Source organism: Rhipicephalus microplus, chromosome 3 (assembly GCF_043290135.1).
Source record: "Rhipicephalus microplus isolate Deutch F79 chromosome 3, USDA_Rmic, whole genome shotgun sequence".
Lineage (NCBI taxonomy): Eukaryota > Metazoa > Arthropoda > Arachnida > Ixodida > Ixodidae > Rhipicephalus > Rhipicephalus microplus.
The window spans coordinates 9,939,779-9,959,705 of NC_134702.1; the positions used below are offsets into that span (position 1 = coordinate 9,939,779).

A 19,927-nucleotide genomic window follows, 5' to 3' on the forward strand; every position below is an offset into this window, starting at 1 on the left:
TTTGATAACAAGATTGGCCGGGTGCGCACTTACAGACCACTACCTAGAAGAGAATGCGGATATACTGCTTCAGCTAGTAATAATGGCCAGATGAAATCGTTGGTCTTGAAGATGATGGTCAACGATTTTTTTCTCTCTCACAGCAGAGAAAGCAGAGCGGCATATATGCAGCTTCAAGATGCTTAGCTGTATGGTGGTTTTGGGACGTTAAACCCTACATATCAATCAATCAAGATGCTTAGCTGAGAGGTGTGTCTAGCGATTGACACTAGCCATTAACTGCTTTTTCTGGTTTACTAATAGAACAAGATGTGACCGAAAATTTGCAAAATTTTGTTGAACGTGCAGACTGTCATCGGGGGAATATAGACGTCGCATCTTTAACGAGCATTGAGATTGCCAGTACACGGGCCTACAGCATTTCTCTCCGTCAAATTGCGACCGCCATGGCTAGGGTCGAACTCACGACCTTCACGGTACTAAAATATCAAGTAGCCATACGTAGCCTATTCAACGGTTTCCTGCAACCAGCAACGTGCTTTTCTATAGCGGTCGTTGTCTCTCTCTCTCTCTCTCTCTCTCTCTCTCTATATATATATATATATATATATATATATATATATATATATATATATATATATATATATATATATATATATTGCGATAGCCCTCTGGCGTTTCAGGGAAACGTTCCAGTCATGATAGGTGGTTGAATAGTTTCTCAGAAACTATTCTGAGAAACTATAGTTTATAATAATTTATTTCGTGCATGGACATTTGAATGGTGGAGAAATCAGGTCGCGAAATAAACGTCCGAATGAACAAATGTATCATGCGTGCTGCAGGAGGGTCCGATAATAATTGTCCGGAAGGCTAAATACACGAATGCTTTTTTTTTTTTTTACTCCTATGACCCCAAGGATTAACGCCTGGTAACCCACTTACAACCTCGCGGACAGCAGCAAGACGTCAGCGCCTGTGATGCACCTCGCGGAGTCCAGCATAAGGTCCTAATCTTCGTTATTAAATACACAAGCCGCCATGCAGTACTGCCACACATGCACCATTTACCCGTGACAAAAGGAAATTTGTACTCAACATATTGCACTCACGAAGCACTGTCTTGCATGCTTGCGTTCGCTCTGCCGTCAAGAGAACCGAGTGGTCTTAACGCGTTTCCAAAGACAACACCTTCCATGCACGCAACTACGATTCCAAGTTTTAACGAACACACGAATTTACATTCATTCAATTACGCTTAACGTCGTCAAAAAATGGCGTGTCGTCGACGTCCCCGTTATGCAGGTATGCATTCGAGATTGCACGCGGGTGACGGTGTTACCCGTAAACGCAAAAGCGAGACAGCTATAACTACGTATACATCTATATTGGAGGTTAGGTAGTTAGCGCAACAAGATTATATTTTGCTATACATTTTACTAAAATGGCCACTATGCATGCACACGGACATTAGCAGCGGACTACAATGCCGATTTCGCGAAGTGTGACACCCATGAAAGAAAAAAGTAAGACGACCTCCGCGCAATGAAATGTGTCGAAACGGCGAAGCGCTCTCGAGTCCACCCCCCGCTTTTATTCCCGACGACGGGCATACAGGAAGTCCTGCCCTTCTTTAGGAAAGGCACGGCGCACATAACAGAGCTGACAGGCTCGTCTCTACCGCGCTTCTTCTCCTCGCACCCAGCGCGTCCTCGCACAGGTTGCCGCCTCTACGGCCAACGACACCTGAAATAGCCTTCGTGCAACACTTCTTAGGCAGTTACGCCATCTGTGGGTGTATCTGGGAACCAGAGCTTGACATGGCGATGCACTCGTCTGTCTCATCAGCCTACACAGCTTTAGAACAGCTCCGCAATTTAAAGAGAGCGACCGGTGCTATTCCAAATGCGCATTAGTCTCTTTGCCAGCTGCTGGCCCTTACCAACGCAATGAGGACATCGTAAACTAGTTAGATAGCACGGTACTTGTGCACCCACGCTTACAATTGGATAAGTACAGGGGCATTAATAAGTCACTATACACGATCAGGCACAGCGAGACAGCATGTGTAGTATACATTAACCTTCTTGCTTTTTTTTCGTGACTAGGGGCACACTGTGGCTTCATTCATTTCCCGTAATGCAATAATCAAGTCTCAATAATCTCGAACACACATGTCCCTAATAAGGAATAGATATTAACAGTAACACTGACCATGCTGATTATTTGTGACGTTTCAAGTATTTCTTTCTAGCTTGCGACGGTGTACTTCAATTCGATCGATCACGAACACACACACAAAAAAAAATACTTTCAAGGAAGTTGGCTCAGCGCTTCCACGTCAACTGCATGCTGCCATCCGACATGTAAGCAAACGTGGCTGAACATTAACAACATCCTTGTCTCGCCTCTCAGCTGCGTCCCACGATGATGGAACAGTGACATAAATGCAATGTTTCTTTCGAGTTAAATGGCAAGTTCTATAATGCAGGAACACATAGATAACTCTGTATGCCGCATACGAACCGACGTCACCGTAGCCCGCTGGACATGTTTGAGTATATGCGAGGTATTGCATGCATAAAAGCAAGCACGGGAGCCGCCACGACACCCGCACCAGGCATATGGCACGCTTTCCCTGAGCAAGCAGAGGTGACCAGAATAAGTTGTTGCTTTCGACGCAGCCGCTGTGCAGGAGCCACCTTAGACGCTGACCGGAGGTGGACTGGAAGTCAAGGCACCGGCGTCTTTCTTGAAGTCGCATTCCTGGTCCCGCCACGGCGTGGTTAACCGCCGAAGCCGCTGTGACACGCGAGAAAGAGAGATTAAAGTCAGACACTTCATTGCTTTTTTTTTTAAATTTCTTGTCTTAGAGAAAGAGAAAGAGCACGTGAATAATGAGAGCGATACCAGCAGCGTTCAAAATTAACTTGCTATGAGTCATCTCTTAGGCGAGTATACAAATAAACCATTCAACCGTTATCCAATACTGAGGATTCATTGCAGATGTCTCGCGTTTAAAAGTAACGTGAGAAAATCACATGGACCCCTTCGGCGCAGATATATATTTTTTAATCCGGTTACAACATGACAACATGCACATGGTTTGTGCGCACAAAGTCTGAATAAAAACCCGAAGAAGCACTTGATATATAGGCTGAGGGCAGATTTTTTCGACTAATTGATCGTAGAAGAAAGGAGAAAGCCAAAATGCATGCAAGCGTTACCCAGCAAATGTAGTATTAACCAAACCTTTTTTTTTTTCGTGACAAGCTGCGTTTTGCAACGGCACTATGTGAAAGCGACCATTCTTCCAAGATGCACGACGCACCTGTGCCAGTGTTCCGGGCGTCCGGATCAGGTTCCAGATGGCGAAGGCCGGTATGCAGAGCACCGACGAGGCAGCCACGCAGATTCCCACCGCGTCGGCACTCCACGGGTACTTGTACTCGTTGTACGACAGCCGCTCGTAGTTCACCAGGCCGCTGGCGATGATCACCTGCACGACACGCCTCCACTCGTATATAGACAACGAGAAACGCGGTAAAGTAGACCTTTGAAACGCAAGCACACTTTTGCCCTGCAGGATACGACACCCTATTGTTTTACGTAGTCAGAGAGATCCAACACAGGCCCTTATTTGCGGATCCCCTTGCCGACTACGCAATAACACCACATTCAGTTGTGAATACCGAGCACTATAGAAAGTGCCCGTGTTGTCTTCTTGCTGCTTCCCCGTGTTTTAGAGGTGAAGCTCCTCAGTCCCCACGTGGGAGCTGCCCGCAACACAGTGATCTGTGCTTTGGAGGACCAAATAAAAGTTTATCCAATCCAATCCAATCCTCTTAGTCCATCCTCTTAGTCCAAACTTGTCGTGCGTCAGGCGTAACCGGCAGTATTAGACAAACAGATTGACAGAGGAACAGACAAACAGACACACGTATGGACGTACGGACGCACGGACAGACTTGTGATTTTTTTTTTCGTGCTACTTTGGGCAATATGAATGAAGACAAAGCGGCGGAGTGGAGGGCTCGCAAAGCAGCTGCAGCTCGCCGCCAAGCCGACCAGGGCTCGAGAAGCGAAGAGAGAGGCCAGCGTCTTGCCGACCCGAAGATGAGAGCTTGAGAAGCTCGAGAAGAGAGGCGGCGAGGGCCCACCGGCAAGCAGATCCTGCAGAGTCGGCGCGGGAAGCTCTCGCTACCATATACGGCGACGAAGAAAATAGCTGTTTGCGTAAATACTGAACCACCCTGCGTTTGTCGCGTCTTTACATGATGGTCGATTGGGCAAAATGTACGGAGGATTCACGGTTTACCAGATTACCTCCGGAGCATCGCCCACTCATCATCATTCACCTCGTGGATACGCGGGGATTTTTTAAAAAAGATTAATTAACAGCAGACTTACCACTACCCGCAACTCTATGGAATGTATAGAGCCGTTGCAAAAGGAAAGAAAAGGGCAGTAGACGAAACGACTCTGTAACTACATCATATGCGTGAGCATATATCGTTGTGACCCCCTCTTACATTGGTTACGAAAGAGCTGTTGACAGCGACGGGTACTCGGGTCTATCGCACACTATCAGAGCCTGGCTCACACAGTTTACTAACATTCTGCCAACACTCGTTAGCATCAATTATTGTCGGCTAATTATGGCTCAAACTTTGAATTAGCCCAAAAGATAAACTAGGGAAATAGATGTCGCATTTGGAAACATTCAAGGTGGAAAGCTTGTGCTTCACGTTATGTGTAATTATTTGTCTTCTGCGTTTTGCTGCGTGTATGGTAAGCGATTAAATTATTATTTGGCTTTGTACGCGTAACATGCGAACTTAGTCACCATCGATCTGAGCTCGAATCACTGCGACTCATGTTCTGAAGGATTCTATTGTGCTTGCACATCTGGTGTTGTGCTGCTTGACATGCTTTGCGCCGTTTACTTCATATTTTATGCTTCGTTCTCTGAGTGAAGAAAAGAAGAAAATTCTGTCGCAAAGGCGCCAAGTTCTTTCTTCTATGCCACTTTGAGGTGACACCAAAGTGAAGCTCACTAATGGCGCAAAAAGTCAAGGTTAACGTTTCCTTTTTAGATTCCGTACCGAAATCCGCACCCGTGTACCCAAATTTCAAAGCATATTTTTTGTTTTTTAGGACACTCTGAATGAATAAAATTTCCCGAAACTTTGTATGTTAATTCTCCGGTTCCTTCAGTGGATAATGTACTTGATTTTTACCCATTAAGAACAACGCAGGGCCTAGAAATGGCCGTGAAAATCTATGACGTCACGACGTTTGGGCGCGAGAACATCGAGGTAGCGTCGCCCAACGCATTTTTTTTTTTCGCGTTTTCTCGCTTATACCAACAGCTTTCCGACAGCAAGAGTGGCGGTGGTGGTGGTTACATTATCAAGGGATTCTGGCGCATATGTCCCAGGGTCCCCCGCGCGACCCCACTGCGCTATGCGTTCGTGAGTTTATGTAGTTTCATAACGTGTTCCTGTTGTCGTAGAAGAGTAACTTTCTAATGCGAGAAAACTCGTTTTAAGAGCGCAGCACTTGAAACAACTATAGTCGTCCATCCATACATCTCGTTTGGCGTGATCACACTCAAATTGAAGAATCAAAATGAGGCCATAACAGGGTTAGCACGCACTGTTCGAAAACTGGTTAGGTTGAACGAACAAGGTCTAACAGGAATTGTTGAAAATCAGTAGCATTTGTTAACTAAAAATCGCTGAAATGCTTCAATAACATAGGGCTGACTCCAGAGGAGCGCGAGAGAGGGTGCCGCGCCATCGCCGAGCGAGCCAATGCCTTTTCTTAGCGCCACCTCGGTGTCGGCGATAGAGTCGCTAAGTGAGTATACATCCATTGAGGGAAACCATAGAGTTTCCTAAAATTAAATAGAGGGGACTCTGGCGCTGCGATCGTTCAGCGACCATAGAAATGATGGGTAGCACACACATTTGCCTAGTCTTCGGACTTGCGGGCGGCGAATCGTACTTGCGGCTTCGTTTATTGCTGTGTTTCGGTTTCGTTTTAAAGAAAAGAACGAACCCTTTTGAACTTCGTGACCTGATTTGAAAAGGTAAGCTTTAAAAAATTAATGTGATGAAACACAGCCGCTGAACATTTGCTGATTTTTTTGTTTCGTGAGAAAACAGCTCCAAGCCACACGAACACACACGGAACCAGAAGCAGGCCAGAAGTACGAAAACTAGCCAAATGTGTGTACTATCATTCCCATGCTCGCTGAAGCGCCGTTCGTTGCAGCTCCCATAGAGACTAGCGCCAGAGTGCCCTCTAGTGTATATTAGGAAACTCTATGAGAGAAACAACCTGATGGAAGTCGCTGCAGATGACGCGTATTTAAATTACCGTAACAAGCAGGTTGCCGATAAAGCCCAGTAAAAAGAAGTGTGGCAGCTTGGGCTAGATGGTATGGCATGACGATAGTTATAGCGTGAGAACAAAACGACGACACAGAGACAAGAAGGACACGAAAGACATAGCGCTCGTGTCTTTCGTGTCTTTCTTGTCTCTGTGTGGTCGTTTTGTTCTCGCGCTATAAATATCGCAGTAAAAAGTTGCGCACATGTCGAACACGAATTACGTGAATCTGTTTAGCAAGATTCTACTAGTGCCCTTGATCCAACGTTAAGCATACAGCTTCCAACAAAAATTCGACGAGGCGGCGCTACTGCTCTGTGCAGACTATGGTTGGGAGTCGCGTTTACCCGTGCGTACGCGTTCCGCATAGGTATGGCCGACACCGCCGACTGTGCACACTGCGGAGATGAAGAAACCATTCGACATATCCTGTGTGACTGCGCGAAATACAACCTGGAAAGACAACAGCTTTCTAATATACCAAACAGGTTAGATGACCAGCCGCTGTCAGAAGAAAGTATACTGCGTCATCGTCATGACTCATTGTCACAGAAGAAAGCCGTGCAAGCGCTGCTGGGCTTCTTGCGAACTACTTGCCTGTCGGAACGCCTCTGAGTGGACTGATTTTGTGTGTGCGTGTGTGTCGGTGTTTTTCTCTAATTTATTTTTAACTCTCCCTTTCTCTTTCAATTCCCTATTCCCCAACCCCAGTTTAGGGTAGCATACCGGATACTAGCATCTGGTTAACCTCCCTGCCTTCCTATTTTTCTCGTTTCTCTCTCTCTCTACTAGTGCCCAGCAAACCCTGCATGCTTATCTCAAACATTGGCACCATTGACGCTCTGGTAAAGAGAGAAGTGGGAACTCGATGAATGGAAGTCGCTGGATGCCCGTGCGATGCCGTTCTGCGGGCTTCACAGTAGCGGAGCTGTTATATACGTTTTCTTTTCTCTCTCTCTCTCTCTCTCTCTCTCTCTCTCTCTCTCTCTCTCTCTCTCTCTCTCTCTCTCTCTCTCTCTCTCTCTATTTAGCGTACATTTATGAAGCAATTGCGGATAAACAAGCGATAATGCAGTAGTGGTGAGTATTCGTGGCTGAATAACGGCTTATATCTGCTACTGCTGGCTACATGCCGTGATGTCCTCTAATGTCACCACGTATTGGCAAAGTGATGCAATTACAAGTAATGCCTACAAGCGCTGTATAATAATTTCCCAGAAGTAAGCTTCCGCGATATCTCAATACTGGACAGGTGCACACGTCCGTCAACATCATAGTAAGTCAGGTGCTCTATTCCGGACGTCTCGGCATGACAGCGATAGCGGGACAATACTCAATATATCGCAAAGATGAGAAAGCGAAACACACAGAGTGCACTTTTGTTCTACGACATGACAGAGCCGACATTTTTTGCAGGGTCTAGCATTACATAAAGATAACGAAGATAAGACGGCTCTCAACAAAGTTCCGTGAAATGACCGCGACTGCGCCAGATGTACACCACGCTGACGCCGTCACGGAAGCGTACTATCGGGATGACTGTCGCCAGTTATCTCAAGGAGACCGTGCTTTGTTTTTTTTTCTTGCCTGTTTTTAGAAGCTTGCCCTGCAACGTATATATGTTATTTAAATGATTCTAGCATCTGGGGTTTTGCGTCCTATGACTACAATATGATTATGAGCGATGCCGTGGAGGGGAGCTCCGGAAATTTCGACCATGGTTCTTTAACGTGCACTAAATTCCCACAGTACACGAGCTTGCCTCTTCACCTCCAGCGACATGTGACCTTCGCGTCAGCAGTCCAGCACAGTAAACGCTGCTCCGCTGTGGAGGAATTTATGTTATTCAAAGAAATTTGTGGATCTCCTCCTCAGCGATACATTTAACGTCGACGTCCATGTGCACGGATTAAACTACCTAGCTCCGTCATCAGCCAGTTGATCGTAATAATGCTTCGTACTATAGAACGCGAAGTAAGGCGAGAAAACATTGGGTACAGCCCAGTCGGTGTCTTCCTTTTGACTCACAAAGGAAGGAAGGAAGGAAGGAAGGAAGGAAGGAAGGAAGGAAGGAAGGAAGGAAGGAAGGAAGGAAGGAAGGAAGGAAGGAAGGAAGGAAGGAAGGAAGGAAGGAAGGAAGGAAGGAAGGAAGGAAAACGGGAGGAATAGAACGGCAGGGAGGTTAACCAGCCTATGGGCAGCCGGTTTGCTACCCTGCTCATGGGATAGGGATGGGGGAGATGAAAGATAGAGAGCAGAGAGGGAAGAGAGATAAACACAGCGCATTCGGCAGCACACGCGCGCACACTCAGTCATAGTCCAGTCTTGTCTTTCGCGGTGTCACGGTGACATTGCTGTTACGGGCGCTTGTTCAAGTCCGTGTCGCGTAGGAATTTCAACATAGCTTCTGTCGCCTTCTGTTGCAATGTCTTCTCTCGGGCACTTGACAGAATGTGTTTGTGGACACTATTGACTCACCAGTATGAAGAAAGGCGCCACGACGGCCCAGCAGAATTTCCACCACGAGCCGACGGGGAAGCCCAGCATCTCCTTGATGTCGTCCGAGAACCTTCGGATGCCTGAGGAGAGGACGCGGATGAGCGTGTAGACGTATACATTTCGCGCTAGTCTACCACAACAGTGTCTCAGCACTCTGCTTTTCAAGGGAATATAAAGCCCTTCCACAGTGAAAGCTGTTATGAGAACACAACAAGGGTCGATTCTGGCACCGTAGTTGTCCGCGGCGCCGGCGTCCGTAATCAACATCGCACAAAATAATAAAGAAAACTAAATCTATTAAATTGTCGCGTAAAATGGGAATCGAACCCGGGTCATTTGTGCGGGAGCCTAGTACCCTAAAAGCTACGCCGATGCTTAAAACTCCCTTGCAAGTTGACTTTGTGAAGGCTTCATCTCGGGTAAGTAATCACGTCAACATGTGTAATTATGTGTTTTAGAACAGTAAAGTAACGACCAGGCGTCACACAATGCGAATTGTGTAAAGGGTAGGTCGTTGAATGCTCCAACCCATTAAAGAACGTCAGGCCTAATTATTTATCGTCGCCAGTCACAGCATCACGAAAGTGCATATAATGCCTTCCAAGTGGGTAGCGGATACCCACCACGCTTTTCCGAAGAATGACGAATAATGACGTTGTGGACGCTCCTGCACAACACAAAAATTCTCACGATTTACGACGTAGTGGGTGCCATGCATGTGTGCTTGTAAAAGATGATCCAAAAGTGTTTTTTTAAAAAAATGCGTGAATGATGGAGACTGGAGCGAAGCTGGGTCCGCACGCCGCGGCCTCCCGTTCTCGTAAGCCGGAATCTTGTCGGCACCTCTGCGCAGCTTCACGGCACGCTTCTGCCTCGCGCGCTCGCACATCGGGGTTTTGTCTTCGAGCGCGAGCCGCCGCCGCCCTGCGCGCACGCCGCTCTGCAGCCTTGTCCATCCGCCGACCTTCTGAACGCGCGCGCCAGAACGGCTTTTATTTTACGACTCCGCACCCCCTAGCGTACGGCGCGGCCGAAGAACACGCAATCGTCAACGTCTTCATGAGACGTCATTTCTATTTGCTCGTGCACTCGCACATCGGGGTTACGTCCTCGAGCGCGAGCCGCCACCGCCTTGCGCGTATCATACTTTTTATCGGCAAACCGTGAATCGTCCACTGGCTGCGTCCGTTCGTCGTCTGTTTGTCTGTCTGTTTGACGCACGGACGGACACATAAACGGACGCACAGCCTCACTGACGGACTGACGCATGCATAAACGCAGGGACGGACGCAGGGACGGACGCACGGGCGGATGGATGCACGAACAAACGGACGGACGGACGCATGGAACTTTTGGAATTAGATGACACTTCATGGTTCGCAAAGTCCCACGTTATTGTCGAAGAAGTAATTTGTTGCAGCAACAGCTTAAGAATACGCGAGAGGAAACCATGGTTTCTAAAAAAACGGGATTTGTTTGAACGGGGCGCGAGATAGACTTCACTGTGCTGGTTCCTTGGCGGCTTCGTGGTGCGCAACTGTGTTCTGAGACGTCCTGTTATGTGTACAAAGCACGAAAACAGCGCTATAAACACGACGTAGTGAAGAACCAGACAGAAGGCAAAATAACTTTGTTGTGAATAATAGTAGACGTTTTTTTTAATGTTCGCAGCTTGTCATACACATGCTAACAATTCGCGTGCTTTATCACGCACATATTCAACGACCATGTTTACTTACTTATTAGTTACGTAGTTACGTAGTTGAGTGAGTGAGTGACATCATAGATTTTATAATCAGCGACAAAAACTGCAGGAAAAGCATGTGCACATGGTAATATAACATACGCAAAAGTGCTGGCGTTTTCTGTCCCGAAACCCCGATGGGAATATAGTTGGCGAGGGATGCGGCGAAAATATCGACCACATGAATGCTGAGATTTTTTAACGTGCCCCTAGGTCTAAGTACACGGACCTCTGGCATTTTACCTCCAGGAAAATTCGGCTGCCGTGATTATATCCCACGAACTTCGGGTTGGAGGGATTAGAGCACCATCGCCAATGGAGCGCCGCAGTGGTTCGTGCATAGGTTTGTCGCCATGAAAATCGAAATACATCATAACCGCTTGAATCGCAATTATTAGGTATGCAATTAGCAAGAATAATTGCATCGATAAAAAATGCCCTGTGTCAAGCATGAGCAGTGTTTCACTTTGACCGACCGAAAGTCATAACAGGATGGACAGGTGGGCTAGTTGGTATTGCATTGTTCTTAAATGGCCGAGATCGCATGCAGCTACACATGAAAAGACACACAATTAGCACCCGTGTTGTGCGCGACCTCCTTCACCGGTCATCATTTTGTTGCTAGAGGTATCTTTTTTTTTTTTTGTGATGACACACTTGTCTCGCTATAGTCATTTTCAGCAGCCACTATCGGCATTTAAACGACTGCTTACCAACCTCCGATTGATATGTGGTGTTTAACGTCTCAAAAGCACCATATGATTATGAGAGACGCCGCAATGGAAGGCTTCGGAAATTTCGACCACCTGGGGTTCTTTAACGTGAACCCAAGTCTTAGCACAAGCTTACCAGCCTCTGAAAATACAAAATAAATCTACAGCTTCATTCACACCTGCCGCCCCGCCGCGGTGGTCTAGTGGCTAAGGTACTCGGCTGCTGACCCGCAGGTCGCGCGTTCAAATCCCGGCTGCGGCGGCTGCATTTCCGATGGAGGCGGAAATGTCGTAGGCCCGTGTGCTCAGATTTGGGTGCACGTTAAAGAACCCCAGGTGGTCAAAATTTCCGGAGCCCTCCACTACGGCGTCTCTCATAATCACATGGTGGTTTTGGGACGTTAAACCCCACAAATCAATCAATCAATCATTCACACCTGCCGTTTTTCGTCTTTCATGCAGACTTGGTGACGCAAGAACAGCGATTCCCTTGACGTCTATAGTACACATTCTCTCGGTTGTTTCATATACGCGAAATATAAGACGTGGATTATCTCCTGCACTGCTTTGCCATGCAGTTGCCCATCCGTTCTTCTCTGTCTCGCATGATTATCATGCGTGATCAACTGCATTCACTTCATTTTTTTTTTATTATTTCGACCGCGCAAGCGGAGATAACGGCCTGTATCCGATAAGCGCGAAATTTCGATAGGCTCAACGCTCAGTGATGACATTGTACACGTGCCGAAATAAGTGTAGAGGAGGAGGAGGATCACTTGTAGGAAGGGTAGCGAAGGCGAGAAAGAAACCGCTTTTTTTCGCTTTTGAACGCGGGATGGTGAGGGGCCCTTTAACCTCAAGAGACACTTCAAAGGCGTTCAATTTCCACCGTAACACTTTTATCAGCTCTTCAGGCACCCTTTTCTGCCTTTTCACATTAGTAATGAAATGCTTATTTCTTTTTTATCATTACAGTATCAGTGCCAAAAGCAATATTCGTCGAAACCTGGGAGAGACACCTGCTTCTCCAGGCCACTTATGTTCGTTATCTATGCAACCAAAGTGCGCTCTCAAGAGCGTAGTTCGGGAAAAGAAAAGATACACGGAGAGTGGAAGTGAGGGAATAAGCATTGTTCGATAATGAAAGGCGCGAAAATAACGCTCGGCTGGACCCACTGGAGAAATCGTGAGGCAGTGTCAAGGAGTAGCTGCAGAAGACATCGTCGAAGAGTTAAAAAAAACTGGATTGACAATTCACATCGGGAGCAACAAGTCACCAAGAAATCTATATATGGATTTCTCAGAAAGGAAAGCCTCCGAGATGAAGAGATATTCGCCCTGTAACAGGGGATCGAACCACGAACCAACGCCTTTACGGGGTGGTCGCTGTACCAGTTGAGCTAACCAGGAAGCTATGTATTGGCAGCGCGAGCGCAAATTAGCAAACAACTTGAAGTGCGTGGATACAAAATATTTTGCGAATGAGCCTTGCAGAATCTCACAAGGTGGCAGAAGGGTTCTGAAAGAGAACATTGGCAATGATAGTTGATACCGATTATCAACAATAGCTTATAATTGCGTAGCGATGCAAAATATTTACGACATCTTCGTGTATTATAGGAGCAGCCACAGGTCGCATAGTCAACTGCTGAGTAAGAGTACACGTGTACCGACTAGCAAAGAAAGTCCATGGCGGCAAGAAGGCATGGCTTTTTCAACGCGACAGCATCATTGGTTGTGAGCGAAAAATCTACATCTTATGCGTGACCGAGAAAGATGGAAATAACTTAAGTGATGAAAAATTCTGGGTTTGAGTGCGGATCGAAGCCGGGTGGTTACCGTGGCAATCGGGTGTTCTACCACAGAGCCACGCCTCTGCTTGTGAATACAGTGAAAATGACTTCCTCTGCTTTTGAATGCAGTAAAAGTAACTTTCATGCTTTTACAATCACACGTGTCCTGTATACATGCTTCACAATACAACATGAAGCATTGCCGTAATAATGCGTGGTACAGCCTTATACTGCCATCGGACGTCAGACCATGGTATTATCATAATTACTTCATGGCTTGAAGCCAGTAATCCACTACAGAAGGCACACACGTTACTGCACCCTTTAGGCGACGCAGCTGGTGCATAGTTAGAAAATATTTCATACACTCAATGTTCAAATACGCACTAGGGACAGAATATCGCTATCGCATTCAACCTTTAAAAGCGAAGCTTAAGGGTACTCCAATTTTTTTTCTATTGTCTTTCACGAGACAAACGGCAGCCTAACAGTGCTTATATGAAACCCCGCACCCACAGACGGAACTGACACTGGCAGCCCCACCGCGGTGGTGTAGTTGTTCTGGCAGTCGACTGCTAACCCGAAGGTTGCGAGATCAAATCCCGACTGCGGCGGCTGCATTTCCGATGGAGGTGAAAATGTTTGAGGCCCGTGTACTGAGTTTTAGGTGCACCTTAAAGAACTCCAGGTGAACGAAATTTCCGGAGCCCTCCACTGCAGCGTCTCTCATAACCATGTCGTGGTTTTGGGACGTTAAACCCCAGCTATTATTATTGCAACTGACGCCGGCGGTCTGCGCGTTATATTAATAGCGTCCTGTGGAAAGGTATAGCATCACAGTGAACAAAATGGCACGGTCGCACCTGCTACAGGTTTCCTAGTGGCCCTGTTTGTGACATCGTGCTCGCGTAACATGTCTCCGATAAGATCGAGCCATCGTCGCCGTCTCACCATAGATCCAAGAGACCGCCACGGCCTCGAAGAAGACTGCGATCAGGATGGAGTAGCTGGCGGCGTAGCGGTCAAGCATGTTCACCACGTACACGCCGCCCTGACAGAGAAGAAAAATCAATCAATCAATCAATTTTTGTTCAGGCAGGCTTGTTGTACACTGTTCTGAGCAACGCAATCTATAATGAACGTATGCAATAACACGGCTGCTGAGCGGCCGTTGTAGGCTAACTACTTTATTAAGAAACTAACTTATTTATCAATATCCTTTTCATCTCTGGGCAAACATCACCAACTACACAAACCTTTTCACAGATGACTCCCTAAGCGCCACCATAGTCCTGTCAAGGCTGCGGTAGCTACAGGCTCAAGCCTAAATCTGCCAAGAAGACGGCAGACATGAGAGAGGGAGAAAGAGAGAGAAGTGATACACACAACGACTGGACTTCTCTCCTTAGGCACTGCGCCGTGCTCCCGACCGGGTTGCAGAAATTAGGTGTCTTTTCTCGTCTTCTAACCACCATCACTTCTCTCCATTGTCCGCCGGCTTATGCTTCAGCGTAATGCACCAACTGAACCAGACTTCGACTTATCCCGAACTAGGCGTGACTCCCCCCAAAAAACACTACTACGGAGGCTGTGGCGCGGTGCTGTGACGTCCGGCTTTTTACTCCCACGCGCAGCTCAGCATGGCGGTGTTCTCTCCTGTGAGCAGGTTTATAGCACACGGTGGTTGTTTGTGTCCTCTTTCTGTGTACCGTTAGCTTGCGTGGCCAATAGTTTGCTATGAATCTATACCAACTAGCCTGCCTTTCAACTCATATGAAAAAAAAAGTCGCTATTTCTGAGTCGTATTTCTCTTTTCGATGTGTCAAACATCGCGCATGCATACATGCTAGTGAGACAGAGTCTCCGCTTCTCGGGGAATTCCCGTTGGTGCATTGGTTGTACCTGCGTGCAGCTGGCGAGTCCGATGATGTAGTAGAGAGTGAAGAGCCCGGCCACGAACAGCTCTCTGTTCCTCTTCACGAAGGGGTACTCGTCGCTGAAGCCCGTGATGATCGCCTCGGAACCGCCGAACTGCATCGAGACGGGAGCCGTGTTGGTCCTGGTTATTTCATTCATTCATACGTATACGGATTATAAAGAGACGTAAACTTTATACTTCAAGAGAGCTAATATTAATAACAGTATTACCTAGCATTTAACGTCCCAAAACGGCGACATGATTGTGAGAGACTCCGTAGTGGTGGGCTCCGGAAATTGTGACCACCTGGGGTTCTTTAACGTGCACCTAAATTCAAGCTGACGAGGTTCACACATTTCCACATCCATTGAAAATGCAGCCGCCGCGACTACTTCCGGAAAGCCAGGGTGTTGGGTATGGTCGGCACATTTAGCGCTTGCGCTTTTCATTAACACCCAGTATGCGTTGATATATATATATATATAGATAGATAGATAGATAGATAGATAGAGCACTATATTTGGGCATAACATATCTACACGGCATGCCTAAAGATAAGACAAAAACAAAGCGAAGACTTCTTGACGAAGGCCTTGCCTCGCAGGGGCAGCATAAACAACGAATTTGAAAGTTACAAATCAACTTTGAACGTAACCAATAATACAGTAATAATCCCTAATTACAGTCATAACAACTACAGCCTTGGCATAACCAAAGTAATGACGTAACTACAGTAAGAGCATGATCACAAGTGCAGTATATAGAAACCCAGTATCACAAACACTGATGAATTACCTAGCGATACTTGGCAACATGTTCCGGTATTCATTTTTTTTTTTTTGCAGCACGGCGACGACAGCACTTGAGACGCGGTGAGTTACAAAATGTGCGGAGAGGCGTGTTCTCGCTCACCGAGCTGTCGAGTCCTAGTGTGAGCAGCATCAGGAAGAAGATGATTGCCCAGAAGGTGGAGCCAGGCATGGCCGCGATCGCCTCCGGATACACGATGAACACTAAACCGGGGCCTGCGATTGCCAGGGTAATATATATATATATATATATATATATATATATATATATATATATATATATATATATATATATATATATAAGAATAACTTCGGTTGCCGCAAGGTTATAAATATGAAAGTAGATGCGCTTTCCCATAACAACTGTTTATTGTGCCGACGTTTCGACGGGAACCCCGTCTTTTTCAAGGCATAATAATATTTACACATGTTCCGTGTCTTCTTATAGCCTGTCGAGACAGTAGGGAAGGGGTCGAAAGAAAAGTAAAAAAAGAAAAAAAAGAAAAGAGAGAGAGAAAATAAATAAGAAGAAAAAAGAAACAAATATATATATATAGTTCATACTGCCGTATTGCCGTTGTTCATTCACTCGACGCATGCATTTACGGAAATGGTATCAGCAGTTAAAAAGAATGAAAAGCGCCCTTCCCTCTCATACGCATCACACACATCATCATCATCATCATCATCATCATCAGCTTGACTACGCCCATTGCAGGACAAAAGCGTCTCCCATGTTCCGCCAGTCGACTCGATCCCGTGCTTCCCGCTGCCATCTTATACATGGCCGGCGTGTTTCGGACGCTGTGGGTCTTCGCCGGTAGATGACGTCATCATTTTGCGCCATGATGAAAGACACTCGGTTGATCGCTTTCGGAGATAAGCCTTCCTAGAGCCACCTGTTTTCGCACATGCAGCGACACCCACTGACGGCACCGCTCTCGTTAAACGCCAAGTCAGGTATAGAAGTTGTACGCGAAATCCATGCGAGTGCACCGGGAAATTGATCGATCGAAGACCGTTGCAAAAGCACGCGGTGCGCCCCGCGGTGAAGCGTCTTCGCACGATGGAAGCGATGCTGTAAGGTATATACGCGCCGAGACAGCGGAATGAGACGAGAAAAGCTTGCCTTCGGTGGCCACCTTCTCGATGGGTATGTCTGCGCGGTGGGCCATGTAGCCCAGCACGCTGAAGATGACGAAGCCCGCCAGGAAGCTGGTGGCGCTGTTCACCGCACTTGTCAGCAACGCGTCCCTGTGTGGGTTGAACGCAAGACAAAATGTTCCACAAGCCTGGTGAGCTCACGATTCTAAAAGATTTACTCCGGCCTCCCTCAACAAAAATGTGGCAAAATTACATAGACGTTCCGCCACATCTTTTAGAATCGTGGATCGTACGTGGCTGCATAAACGCTGGCTCAAGGTTCTGCTGTAGATGGTTGTCTGCGTGAGTAAATGTGTGGAATGTGAACTAGTCCAGCTGTAGGTATAGTTGCAAGTAAGCAGCTATTTCAGGTGCTAGCAGAATTACCCACATACCATAAAATCACTGCTTTTTCTTTCTTTCCTAAAATGACAATAAATTTTTCATTACCTGACAGCGCCCATGCAGTCCTAAGCTATCCTTTTCATTTTTATTCATCAAAAACTTGCTCTGCTCGGACAGGTATTCGATACTAATGATGTGAGAGTTCGAAACAATTTATTACGCTCCTGTAATACCCGATTCATCGCATATGCTACACAGTGCTTGAAGCCCCGAGAGACCGGTGTAACCACGTGACACTTAGTGTGAGAGGCCACCGTTGTATTTTTGGTATAGTGCAGTGAATTTCTATAAATGCACAGCGCAATGAACCAACTGAGGTAATTACGCTACACTAAATTTTAATTCAGATGTCTTTTGACTGTATTATACAATAAGACATCCGCGAGCGGAATAAAAGGCAGAAAATTTGTTTCGTTTTCACCGAGGAACTGCGCTAGAGTAATATTAGATGGTCAATCATTTCAACTCCTTCGATCCAAGCGCGGATGCCTAGACTACGGAAAGTATGCCCGCTTGCAGGCATCACCGACCTGTAGACGTTGTTGTGGAATTCGTTGTAGCTGGAGAATGCCAGCAGGACGCCGAAGCCGGGACCCAGGGAGAAGAATACCTGAGTTGCCGCATCCACCCAAACCTGAGAGGAAGTTAGAGACCAGTCAAGTGATGGGTATGTCGTGCAGTGATGAACGCTAGGAAAAAATCTCGTGGCTGTAATTCTATACGCCGAAGCCTTAACGCATATACATGGTGCAAGCACCGCCATCATCATCATCATCAGCAGCAGCAGCAGCAGCAGCAGCAGCAGCTTGACTACGCCCATTGCAGGACAAAAGCGTCTCCCATGTTCCGCCAGTCAGCTCGATCCCGTGCTTCCCGCTGCCATTTTATACCTGCAAACTTCCTAATCTCTTCTGCCCACTTAACTTTCTGTCTACCCTTCTTTCGATTGCCTTCTCTGGAAATCCATTCGGTTAGCCTTAATCACCAGCGCCGTTACACAACATACAAACACAATGCTACACGTTCGGCGCAAAACAGTACGTAGCAGTAGGTACTCCTCGCGAACATCATCATCGTCAGCAGCAGTTTTAATACCGCGTGTGAATGTCAGCCCACTGCCAACTGAAAGAATAAAATCTGATATTTCGTCTCATTTGCACCGAACAACCTTATGTCACCTGACATCCCTATAAGGTACAGCCATATTTGTCATTGTTCTACGGCGGACTGGTGCCGAGAACGCTCATGGCAGTTAATTTTTGGTGCTTAAATCATGTAAACGAGCAAATCTCCTCAAGAAGACAGGCAGATCGGACGAGTTGATTAGTTTTCATAGTAAAAATATAAAACGGCGCCTCGCAAGTTGCGAGTTCAGCGCCATGTGTGTCACTTCCTCCTTTCGTCCTGTGTGTAAGCACTGTTTTATATTTTTATCACGGAATCTCCTCACGCTGTTCGTTATTGTTTTCTAGCGGGACAGTTGGTAATGCATTATTCGCAAAAACACGGGCATTAAGGGGAAGGCGAAGGCATGAAGGGATGCGAAACGCTTCGACCGGGTATGTCGAAGTTTCGACGTGTGGACTTGTCAAGGCGGCCGATTTTACTTGTCTAAACGATGGCTCCAGCGACAGTCCCAGTTCAACGATTCCTCTCCATTATTCTCAACAGTAACGTTACAGCGCATGCAAGGGCAGGTGAAAATAGGGGAGCTGCCCCTAACAAAAAATAACTGTTATGTGAAGGAAAGACGGAAGAAAGCAACGTGGGGTTAAGGAAGAAACGGTTGTGATAAGAACATCACGGCCAAAATGAAGAAATGGACATGGGCAGGGCTCCTAACACGTAGAGTGGACAAACGCTGATAATTGAGGGTAAATGACTGGGTCCTATGAGAAAGCAAACACGTAAGAAGGAGACTTCATGTTAGGTGGACAGGTGAGATTAAGAAATTTTCGAGAACAACGTGACAGCAGAAAGCACGGTGACCGGGTCGATTGGTGGTGCACGGAGAGACGCCTCCGCCTTTGCCGTGAGTGTAGCCAGGTTGCCGTTCTTGTTGTTGATGATAATGATGATGATGCGAAGGTCAGCACTGTGAAATGTGGACACACGCATGTAATAGAACATTGCCAGGAGTATATTATGATCGAGTACTCCTCTATATACGGCGAAATTCGTATACCGCTATGCAGGATCTAAGCTGAGCGCATACCGACTGCGTTATCTCTGCAAACACTCGGTCTACACTCGACTTGTACTCGGCAAAGGACCTACTTAGTGCACTAGGCTTGCAGAACAATGACAGGCGGAGACAGGGGCGTAGGCAAAATATTTTCAGGGGAGGGGGAGGAAGTATTACCTTGATCTGAAGTGGGAGTCGGGCAGGTCGAGTGACATTTTGTGCTATGTGTGCCGTAACATAAATAAAAAACAATATGTGGGAGAGATGGCACGGGCCAGGTGTGCCAACCCCTTGCTACGCCATTTCTTCTCGTGCCTTCCTC

General features: G+C 46.8%; 1 protein-coding gene across 1 annotated transcript in view; it reads right to left on the reverse strand.

Moving 5' to 3' along the window:
* Nucleotides 1–672: 672 nt before the first annotated feature.
* Nucleotides 673–19,927, reverse strand: part of DAT (Sodium-dependent dopamine transporter) — a 69,507-nt gene continuing 50,252 nt past the window's right edge. The window contains exons 6-13 of the mRNA XM_075888856.1: nt 17,951–18,054; nt 17,002–17,126; nt 15,976–16,088; nt 15,048–15,176; nt 14,097–14,196; nt 8,875–8,975; nt 3,332–3,499; nt 673–2,802 (exon numbers count right to left, since the gene is read on the reverse strand). Coding sequence (XP_075744971.1) covers nt 2,704–2,802; nt 3,332–3,499; nt 8,875–8,975; nt 14,097–14,196; nt 15,048–15,176; nt 15,976–16,088; nt 17,002–17,126; nt 17,951–18,054 — 939 coding nt within the window. The 3' untranslated portion in view covers nt 673–2,703. The remainder of the gene's footprint in view (nt 2,803–3,331; nt 3,500–8,874; nt 8,976–14,096; nt 14,197–15,047; nt 15,177–15,975; nt 16,089–17,001; nt 17,127–17,950; nt 18,055–19,927) is intronic.